This window comes from Cynara cardunculus, assembly GCF_001531365.2.
Source record: "Cynara cardunculus var. scolymus isolate 2C chromosome LG 10, CcrdV1, whole genome shotgun sequence".
In the NCBI taxonomy this organism is placed as follows: Eukaryota; Viridiplantae; Streptophyta; class Magnoliopsida; order Asterales; family Asteraceae; genus Cynara; species Cynara cardunculus.
The window spans coordinates 21,715,950-21,726,642 of record NC_037537.1 but is presented as its reverse complement, the minus strand read 5'-3'; the positions used below and the strand labels follow the sequence as shown (position 1 = coordinate 21,726,642).

Genomic DNA, 10,693 nt, shown 5'->3' with positions numbered 1-10,693 from the left:
AATGAGGAATTTCAAATAGTTAATTTGATATTAATATCGATATATTTTTGTCAAATTTTTATGATATCTTCAAACATATATTTTATTCAAAAATAAAAAACATCATCGCTTTCTCAAAATCACATAAAGCCATATTATAACATCAACTGAAATAAATAATAAAATGAAATATTAAAATCATGATGTATCTCGCTGCATTGCGCGAGTACGCTTCTAGTATATATATATATATATAGGTCGAGGTTCAAACGAAAACATCTCTATTTTACAAGAATGCGAAAACACCCTTATCACATGTGATAATACACGTAAGGAAACTTGGTGGTGTGCGGATGACGTGTTCTGCGACTTAGGTCGCGTCAAAAGTCGTCTGCGTCTATGATTTAGCATCACATGTGATGGTTTTGATGGATTATAGTATCACATCAAAAACACTCTTATCACATATGATAATACATGCGATGGGGCTTGGTGGTGTAAGGACGACTTGGCCCGCAACCAAGATCACGCCAAAAGTCGTCTGCATCGCTGATTTAGTATCACATGTGATGAAATAATAATATCGCATGTGATTGTCTATGTTAAAAAGGTGTCCTTGCGTTCTCGTAAAATAAAGTTGTTCTCGTTTGAACCATTCCCTATATATGTGTGTGTGTGGAGGTTCAGACGAGAACACCCCATTTTTTACGAGAATGCGAGAATATTTATGAGTCTCCAAATTATTTAACTCATAATTAACGTGGTGTGAGACACAAATCTTGAGCCACGGCGTGCCAAGACGGCTGCTACAATGAGACTTTTAGAACTGTGGGTTTCCATAGGAATTTCAAAGTTGTTTGGTTTGTTAATGAGATGAAAGAAAACAATATGATCATTTCCCTATAACCATTTTTCAAATAACAAATGCATGTTTCTATTTATTGTGTATTATATGCGTCTCAGTTGTATGTTTGTGTTTTATGATGCATATTTCTGTAGATTTGTACATTCTCCAAGTTGACCAACTGTCGGACCAAACTTGCTTGGTTTTGATGTTCTTAGGGAAGGTTTACCCAGTAAACGCTTACCGATAAGAGTCGATACTTTCACTTACCTTACCGGATAAGATTCTTGGGGGGCCGTTTTACTAAACATACCTTGGTAAGAGCTTACTAGTTCAATTATCTTATCGGATGAACATGATTCTTGCCCGATAAGAGGGAAGACAAGGATCAAGAGTCTTACTCAGTAAACGCTTACTGGATTATAAACACTTACCATCAATCCATTATAATGGCAAGAAATGTTAGCTTATAAGGCAAGTGAAAGTAAAGCCTCCTACTGGTAGACGCTTAACCGATAAGCATTTGGTAAACGACTCCTTAGTCTATCAAAACGACATTCTATATAACAATTTACTCGATAACCGCTAACTGGATAAGACTCTCAGTCCTTAACATCACTCTTACCGAGTAAGTCTAGATCCTTGCCATATCCATCCAATAAGATAAGTGACACATAAAACACTTACCTGGTAAATATTTTATAAACAACCTCTTAATGTGCCCATTTTCACGTATGAAATACTCATTGATCCTTTTCATGATTAAAACGTGCTCATAGAAATTCATTGACACATTGATATAGGCATGCGTCTAAACCAAGGTTTTAAAAGACATGTTATTACAACAAACGCATCTCACACGTCGCGTTAATTTTTTATAGGGACAAAAACATCGTTGGCCCAACTATACCAGATTACCAGTAGAGTCCAGCCTCCTAATAAATCAATCATTCAAACATCACAAAATATATAGTATTTATATACGACAAATGTAACAAATAAACTCACACACCCTCCTCACCTTTGGTGAGATTTAAACCCCTGATCTCCTAGAAGGCCAAACACTACGATACTGTTAGGATAAAAACCCTTTGGTCATGGCAGGATTTTTGAAGTTATTGTACTTTGATTCTTTTTAATATTATTTTTTTACTTCTCACATTGTCATTAACTATTAAAGTATCTGACGACCCCACATCTTTTGTGTGGGTAGTCGGGTTCAAACAAGAACAATAACCAAATAAGAAAACAAGAAAACGCCCTAATAACATGTGACTCGCACAACCTTGGCCAACTCACCTGCACACTCCACCAAGTCCCATAATCACATGTGATTTCAATGAAAACTGTTCTCGTGTTTTCTTATTTTGACCATGTTCTCATTTGAACCTACCTCGCCGCGTATAGCATGTATGAAAGCGAGCTGATAGTTACTTAAGCGAAATAATGTTATGACATGATACAAATCTCGATCTTTTCATCAATCGTTATTCCAGAAAACTTAAAAACTTTACTCATAGCATGAAAGAAGAATAAACAGTGCTAATAAAAAGATGGTTTTACATACCAATGTGAAGTTGAAAGGAAGAAAGATACCAATCTGTATTTGGTTGGGGAATCAAAGAACTCCAAAGAAAGGATTATTGATGGCACTGTTCAACTCACTTCCAGCTGAATTCAATACAGCTCGATCGATTTTATCCCTAGCCAGAAACAAGAATTCGTCGCCTTCAACCTTTTCAAATCCACATAGCTCAAGAAACTTAATGCCGCCTTCCAATTTCCCGACTCTATCCTGTTATAAATCAAACAAGCCAACAAACGTCATATTTCAAAATCGACTTCTACCACTACTTTCTTGATCATTACATAGGGTACATCAAGAATGCATTCATTTATGGCCTGTTTGGTTTGCGGGATTCAGACCTGTGTTTTGGTTTAACGGAAAATCCGGAATTGTTATCCCACAAAAACTGGTTTTAGGGGTCGTTTACCAAACACTTACCCAGTAAGTGTTTACCGGTAAATTTAACACTATTATTTACTCATCGAGCAAGATTTTAGTCCACCAAAACAACATCCTATGAAACAATTTACCCGGTAAGCTCTTACTGTGGTAAGAGTCGTCGCCCTCATTTACTGGGTAAGACTTATGGTCCTTGTCTCGCTCTTACCGGGTAAGATTATTGGTCCTTACCATATTCATCCGGTGAGATAACACGACTTGGTAAGCACTTACCCTTGTAAGTGTTTGGTAAACGGCCCTTTAGAAATCTAGTGGGGATGGTTGGTGTTTCACGAGATTTCATAGTATTTGTTTGTAATAATGATTTAGAATATGTTAAAAACATTCGTTTTGTAGTAATCAATTAATAAAAGGTAATTTAATTATTTTTATAGTTTATTTATAATCTGTTTTTGTAAATTATCTATAAAGAATGAAATTCAATTCCACTCCTACAAACCTAACATTCCAAATCCTTCCAAGAAATCGTAATGACTCAAAAACATACCGTAGAACCAAACGGTCCCTTAAAGTTAAGTAACTGTGGGCCCCAATTATGAAAAAATAGGTTGGGACGGGGACCATAAATGAAAAATGGAAGTAAACCGTATAGACTAATACTAAATACGTTACAATAAATTGAAATGTTCGACTCGATATATGATTTAGTAAACATGTCACTAATAATCAGATGACCAAAAATGCCAAAGTAAAGTAAACCTATGGGAGGACAGCTGAATTTACAATAAAGTGATGCTAATGGTAAAAAGATACTTCCTTTGTCCCAAAATAATAAATGTACACAATGAAAAAGGAACACAGTTTTTGGAATGTGTAACTGTTACACTCTTTATTTACCAAATGACAATTTTACCTCTAATAATAGACATAAATTTTCTCCATCTTATAATTAAATATATAATATAGGGAAGTAGACACCACTTCTGAAAGTGGACACTTATTTTGGGAAAAACTAAAATAGAAATGTGGACACTTATTTTGGAAAAAACTAAAATAGAAATGTGGACACTTATTTTGGGACGATGGGGGTAAACCAGAACTGAAAACTTACCAAAAAAAGTAACTTTTGAGTTTTATTTTGGTTCGAGAGAAAACTTAATTGCTAAACTAAGGGTCCGTTTACCAAACGCTTACTGGGTCAGCGCCTACCAGCAAGAGCATCATCCTCACTTACCTTATCAGGTAAGATTATCGGCCATCAAAATGGATTGTTGCTATGGAGCTTTTACCCGGTAACCGCTTACTGGGTAAGAGTCTTCTCCCTCACTTACCGGATAAGATTCTCGATCTTTGGTATGCCTCTTACAGGGTAAGATTCTAGATCTTTGTCATGTTCACCCGGAAGGTCAGTGATACCCAGTAAGCGGTGCAAAAAGTATTTAAATAGAAACATATTGGAGGGTCAAAAAGAAAAGTGCAGCTTTAAAATCTGAGATGTGATGGATTCAAATTTGCAAAGATCTCACCTGAAAGGCAGCATTACTAAGTCTGATCTTGCGGAATTTTTCCTCCTCGGGCTTAGTTGCAGCATTCTTGACATAAGTCAGAAGAGTGTTAAATGCTGTCTTCACTTTTGCCTCGTCATCCTAGTCCATAACAAACCGTTAGATTCAGAATAGCCTCAATGGCTGCCATTCTAACAAAATATGCTACTCTTCCCTCCTTCCATTTTTGCAGATCAAACTTGGTTTGCATCTGTCTAACAGATGCCCAAGTCACTGGCATACGAGAATTAGCATTCTTTGATCAATTATAAAGATGACAATCTACAGATAGTGTTAAGAGAAAAAAATGCATTAAAGCTTGGTTTAGTTCCTATTTAGTGTAAACGAAGAATTTTTTTCTCAATCAATGTAGCAAAGTTCCAAAATTTTCTACTTTGTACCTATTTTTACAGAATAAGCTCTGCTCATCTTGTAATATTTGATGACGTGGTGGATACTGTTAAACGAAAAAGCTACGGCGAAATGGACTATGAACTAACATCCACGTCATCAAATGTCACAAAACAGCAGGTTACCGGTCAAAAGATTGGTAAAAAATAGAAAACTTTGAAGCTTTGTTTCATTATATCTGAAACTTCAAAACTTTGGTATATTGGTTGACAAAAAAAATTCTTTGTTACAACACCAAATAGGAACTAAGGTGAGCTTTGTTGCATTTTTATGTATTTTACCCTAATATCACTTTTTTCAATACTTGTACACGCAAAAGAAAGTACAATTCACCATATATATAAGCTGATGGCTTTTACCTTATTGCTCTGCTTGAGAGATCGTAAGCACTCTCTCATTTGCTCTGCTTTTGTAGCAGGCCTGATGGGCAACGAACTCTGTAACAAAGGCCAAGAAGATTCTTAGATTAACACGGACTCTGATTTGCAAAAATTCCTACGAGCAAGCTACTCAAACTATGGGATCCTTGTAGAAATTGACCTACGAGAAATGTGGGAATTCATAACAAAACAACTTTCAAGTTTCAAGTTGCAAAAGCAATACCTTCTTCGAATTAAATTCATAATAAAACAATTTTCGAGATGGGATTGGAGAAAGCAATACCTTCTTTTCCTCCACTACAGGTGCAGAAGGTTTTGGGGCAGAGGGATCTTCTGCAGGCAATCCCAGCTTCCTCCTCCTTTCAGCCTGCACAACATATATATATATATATATATATATATATATATATATATATATATATATAATATATAAAATTAGCTTCACACAAGAAGCATAGTAAAATACTTGACCTGCAGCATAGTTGCTGTTTAACTAAGTAAATTCATACTATGCATCCTACAGACTAAATAAACATTAGGTACAAGAATATTATTGTTATTATTATTAATGATGTTGACCAATTGAAACTTACACCAAAACCACCAAAATTAGTTTTGGAAATTCGATATTTCAGCAAAGATGACCCTTCTGCACTAGATTGTTTTACAGCATATCTATAAGTATTTCACAGCCAATAGAAGTAACTTTTAAAGGAATTACCAAGATGTATTGTATACGGACATCTTAAAAATCCCTTTGGCTCACTTGACTACATCAATCTACTATGAAGAAAACTCACCTCTTAATTACTCCGAGTCGGTATATCTTTTACACTAGCCATCCATGTGGAAGGCCCCTTTCTGGACCAGCTCACTATGAAGGTAAAATAATCTCTAAGCACCAACTACAGGCCTATATCTGAAAATTCGAGTAAAAACAATCCTAATTTAATCCTATTCCAAGCAAGGAACCTAGAAGATACAAGATGACTATTTTACAACTTCCGCCCAATCTAGGACTAGCATTTTGTCAACACGCATCATGCAAGAAGTCTTGGAATATTTCAGCAATTGACTGTGCTAGTACACATAACAGAAAGACTTACTCTAGGTTTCCCTGATTATAAAGCATAGAAATTGCATGTTTTGAAGACTTAACCGTTACCAACTGTGAGATGTGCATGTGATGCTCAACAGTAACACTATATTCAATAGAGAGCAACTTGGTGCTATTATAATATTTGGCATTCAATAGTGAGCAAGTATTTGTAGGACCTTATCCTCTTCCAACTTCTGTCTGATTTTTTCTCTAGCTCTTCTCTCCTCCTCTTTTTCTGCTTTCCGCAAGGCTATAATACTGTAACAATACAAAAAAAGGTTTCCTGTTGAAAGTATAAATAAAATCACTTAAGGAGAAAGAAGAAAGAATAACGTTACCGTTTTCTTTCATTATCTTCCTCTATACGCTTTGCTTCAAGTAGCTCCTTACCAATTCGAATTCGCTCCTAAATAAGTTAAATTTATGTTTAAAATATTATGAAAATGACATTTGTGTGCATACAGCTGGAAGAAATTTATGTAATACACAAAAGTTATTGTAAGTAGGATACTTATAAGAACAACAAAGTCTAGTTAGTATAGACCTAAAGAAGAATACCCATATCATCTAAAAGATACAAACAAAAATTAAAACTTCATGGGATATGAATTTCATTGGAACATATCCACATTGGCACACACTTCAATGATAATTCTTAGTTATATATCACGCCATTCAGTATGCCATTGACTGATAAGTAATATGCATGGAGTTGAATTTTACCTGCTTCAATCCAGCAAATGCATAAAATGAAGATACTTCTTAGCATGTTATGACCAGCTCATATGTTAAAGAAAAACTAAACAACCAGATTTGAGGCAAAATTACATCATACTTTGTTGAAAGAGAAGACTACATTACATTTGGATGATATGATGATAACTTTCACAAACTGAAGATCACTTTTATACAAGAAGTATAATTTAACACTGGACAACAATTAGCTATTTATCCATTTTATAAACTATAGATAAATAAGGGGGTTATTTATCCAAAAAAATAATTACCTTCTCTCGCTCTCTTTCCATTCTCCTTTCTTCCTCTTCTTTCTTTTTGCGAGCTCGCTCCCTTAAATATAACAAGCACCAAGTTATGAGATAATTAGAGATGTAAAACAGTAGAGGTGGATCACTTCAAAGAGGAGTGGTCCAACCAAATTTCAAACCACTAAAGGTTCTCAATATTCAATAAACGGAGTGTCCTATTCCTGTCAACAAGCTAATACTGATAAAAGACCTCAAAGATTTTGCTCCTATTCTAAGCTACAACTAGCTTTAACACTGTATCAACTGATAAATCAAGCAGATCAAAAAAATTGTACTTCAGCTCTTGCGCTTTTGCTTTCTTTTCCTCAGGAGTAAGAGAAGGCTTAGGAGGCTCTGATTTACTCTTGGCAGACACCTAGCAGAGAGCAATATTAAACTTGTTAAGAGAAGTGATCTTATTTTGCACATAAGAGAATAAAGAAATGCTTTTGCAAGATTGCTTTTGCAAGATTGCTTTTACAAATAATGAATTAGAAAGATTCATATGATTTTATAAAATACCACACGATTCCTATCAAGATAGTTGACATAGATAACGATCATTACACAAGACATAAACATATTGTCTAATTATCACATAACATCATCAATCATCCGTCCCATAAAATCACCAAAGAATATTATCCCCTTTTCAGGTCGAGTTGATACTCTAATGACACAAACATTAATGAGTAGTGCATGTAACAAAATATTGATAAATTAATTTCTTGGAATAAGCATGTTACTGGAAAAACTTCTTAGACACACATGTGAGTGAGGTACAGAAAAAGAGTACCATAGGCATCTGATCTATGTCAGCATCATCCTCATGTTCGACAATCCAATTTGCAGCAGCCTCAAGATCCGAATTCCCTGATAACAGTTATGTCAGATGAAAACGTAACATAATGTAAAAGTCAAACAAAGCACTAATCTGATAATACTAAGTTGAAAGAATTGTAATAAATATAACATAATATCTTTCCATATAGGGTATAGTCATCAGGAGAAATAAATTTTGATTTGATGTTCGGAACTATACTCATGCAAGTTACTTAAAACTCGATAAAGGCTAGTGGAGTGTCATGGATGCTAAAGACCTGCCACTGCTGTGCTCTTTTTCATTTTTCACCTACTTCAGGCTGAGGCACTAATACAATAGGCGAGGGTGGGGATGTGCTAAATCTTCAAGAGCTACTATATGTATTCCAAGAGTTCCCTTTTCTTTTTCATTATGAGCTTGAACTTCGATACCTAGCAAACAGTGGGATTCCCCAACTTGATGAAAAATAAGGGACAAATAATAACATGATAAAAATATTAAGGAAAGGCACAACCAGCAAAAGGCAAAATTCCAATTAGATTACATATAGCAACTTGATTTGATTTTCGCAGTTTAGGAACATGGATAGATAATAACTGGAAAGAAACTTCAAATCATAGGCTTCAGCACGCTCACCAGAGAAATGAAGTGCCCGGGTTGCCCTTGCCTTTGAAAAACCCATTGACTCAAGCTCCTCTAGTAGTTTTAAGTCAACATCAGGAACAACCATTTCTAAAAAAGAAACATGTGACAAAACTAGATATCAGAAGGACACTAATGAATGCTGAAACCCAGAGAGACAAAAGCATCATATAAAGAACATAACTGCTCGGGAAAAGAGGCATTCTCATTACTAACATTGTTGCAAGAGGTTACTTCGATCCAAATTAAAAACATAAGCACACTTAAGGCCCACTGGTTAGCAGCTCAAATGAGCTTAATGTGACTCACAGCTTATTCGGTCAGCTATGCATGACTGTCTGATAGTGGCTTAATGATATAGAAAGTGGCTTATTCACAGGGGCGGACCCACTTTAATAGATACGGTGGCACGTGCCACCACTTCATTCCTCCGTCGTAGTATGAAAAATTATAGGGTCGTGAAAGGTGCTACGTATCATTTTGTTTTGTGCAACCGCATATATTTTGAAACTACAACGGTGACACAAGTTTCCCTTGGTAGAGTTGTTTGCATGGCGTTTCTCCCACCCCAGACCCGGGTTCAAATCCAGGTTTCATTTTCTTTAGTTTTTATCTTTTAGCTTTTAATTTCAAATTTATTATGCTTCTAAAAGAATTGCAATGGAAGACATGAACACATGACCTCACATATGAAGAGCAAAGAACTAACCAATAGACCAATGATTATTTTGTTAAAATATCCATGTCTTTGTTTCTTATAGTCAAATGGTGCCACCACTATCTAGTCAACTATTAGAAGGGAGCTTTATGCAGGAAAACAAGTTTTTTTTTTCCAAAGCTTCCCCTCCCAATTAAAAAACACACTCCTATCTATACAAAAACCCTCACCCAAACAAAATCCTTCCCAATCTATACAACAGATTAATCCACATAGATACCTTTATTTTAGCAACCATAGAACTACCACACTTGAGAACAAGATCTAAACAATTTTGTAATCAGCTAGTTCTTATTTCCGAAAAAAGCTTGAGCGGAATGACTCAAAATCATTAGAATTGATGTTTTATTGAATTGACAAGTAGCACTCGGCACAATCAAGAACCAAACAGGCAATACTAGCAAGTATTTGATACCCTCTGGTTCGCCGGTAGTACTAGCATCCGCCATATCCACATCATCGTTACTTTGCTTCTTGGGAACCTCCAATGTAATTGGCTTCGCCGTCTCCGAAGTCTTGTCCGAAAATTCAGTATGCCCAGTCCTCTTGGTATGCAGATCACTCTCCTAATACAAAGAAAAAATACATCTTCACCGATCGATGATCCGTGCCAATTATCTCACGAGTATAAAACAACGCAGATGCATAAATACATACAGTTTTAGAGCGGCATGGTTTGCCACAGGTAGAGCAAACTAGGTTAAGAACGGCTTCGGTGGATTCAGAGAAATTGGTATGACTGGTGAGCTCTGCGTGTTCTTGTGCTTCTTCAACCGATTTCAGTAGCGCTCCGCAGTCTCCGCACTTCAGTGATACTCCTGCCATTGTTGCACCGGCGATGATGGCGGTGGCCGGTTCGATTTCACGGCGATCTAGGGAGGCGTCTAGGATATACGGTGGTTTGGACTTTGGGAATATTGGTGTGCGATTCTTTTACCCGTCGCCAGGCCAAGAATAACAATTCGGAGCCTGTGTATTTATATATTGAAGCCAAAATTGCGCCGAACCGACCCGAAAACCTTTCCCTTTGTTTCTTCCCCAAGCCATCGGTCCCGAATTTAATAATTTTTATTTTTATACCAAAATTATGTCGCAATTACTAACGAGTTGTTGTTGAATGATTTAATGTAGAATGATCAACTGATTAAATTGATTAAGAAGTTCTTATGATATAGTGTAAAAGGAAATATAATTGTTTGATAATTGTGTACAATAAAATTAGGGCTCTTAATGATTAAGGGATGTTTAGGATACAAAATCAT

General features: G+C 35.8%; 1 protein-coding gene across 1 annotated transcript; it reads right to left on the bottom strand.

Annotated features, from left to right (window-relative positions):
• Window positions 1–2,281: 2,281 nt before the first annotated feature.
• Window positions 2,282–10,381, bottom strand: LOC112519083 (UBX domain-containing protein 1). Its single transcript, XM_025127053.1, has 12 exons — window positions 10,089–10,381; window positions 9,847–9,997; window positions 8,708–8,803; window positions 8,045–8,121; window positions 7,545–7,624; window positions 7,231–7,291; window positions 6,562–6,629; window positions 6,400–6,481; window positions 5,408–5,491; window positions 5,104–5,181; window positions 4,316–4,435; window positions 2,282–2,618 (listed from the first exon to the last, which is right to left on the bottom strand). The coding sequence occupies exons 1-12, from the start codon at window positions 10,254–10,256 to the stop codon at window positions 2,442–2,444; spliced, it is 1,242 nt and encodes a 413-aa protein (XP_024982821.1). The 5' UTR covers window positions 10,257–10,381; the 3' UTR covers window positions 2,282–2,441.
• Between the last annotated feature and the right edge of the window lie 312 nt (window positions 10,382–10,693).

Excerpts from the sequence above, each read along its gene's own strand:
- LOC112519083 (XM_025127053.1), bottom strand. The coding sequence starts at position 10,256 with ATGGCAGGAGTATCACTGAAGTGCGGAGACTGCGGAGCGCTACTGAAA. Across the intron at positions 7,625-8,044 it reads ACATAGATCAGATGCCTATG|GTGTCTGCCAAGAGTAAATC; the intron begins GTACTCTTTTTC and ends GCTCTCTGCTAG. Across the intron at positions 7,292-7,544 it reads GCAAAAGCGCAAGAGCTGAA|GGAGCGAGCTCGCAAAAAGA; the intron begins GTACAATTTTTT and ends GTTATATTTAAG.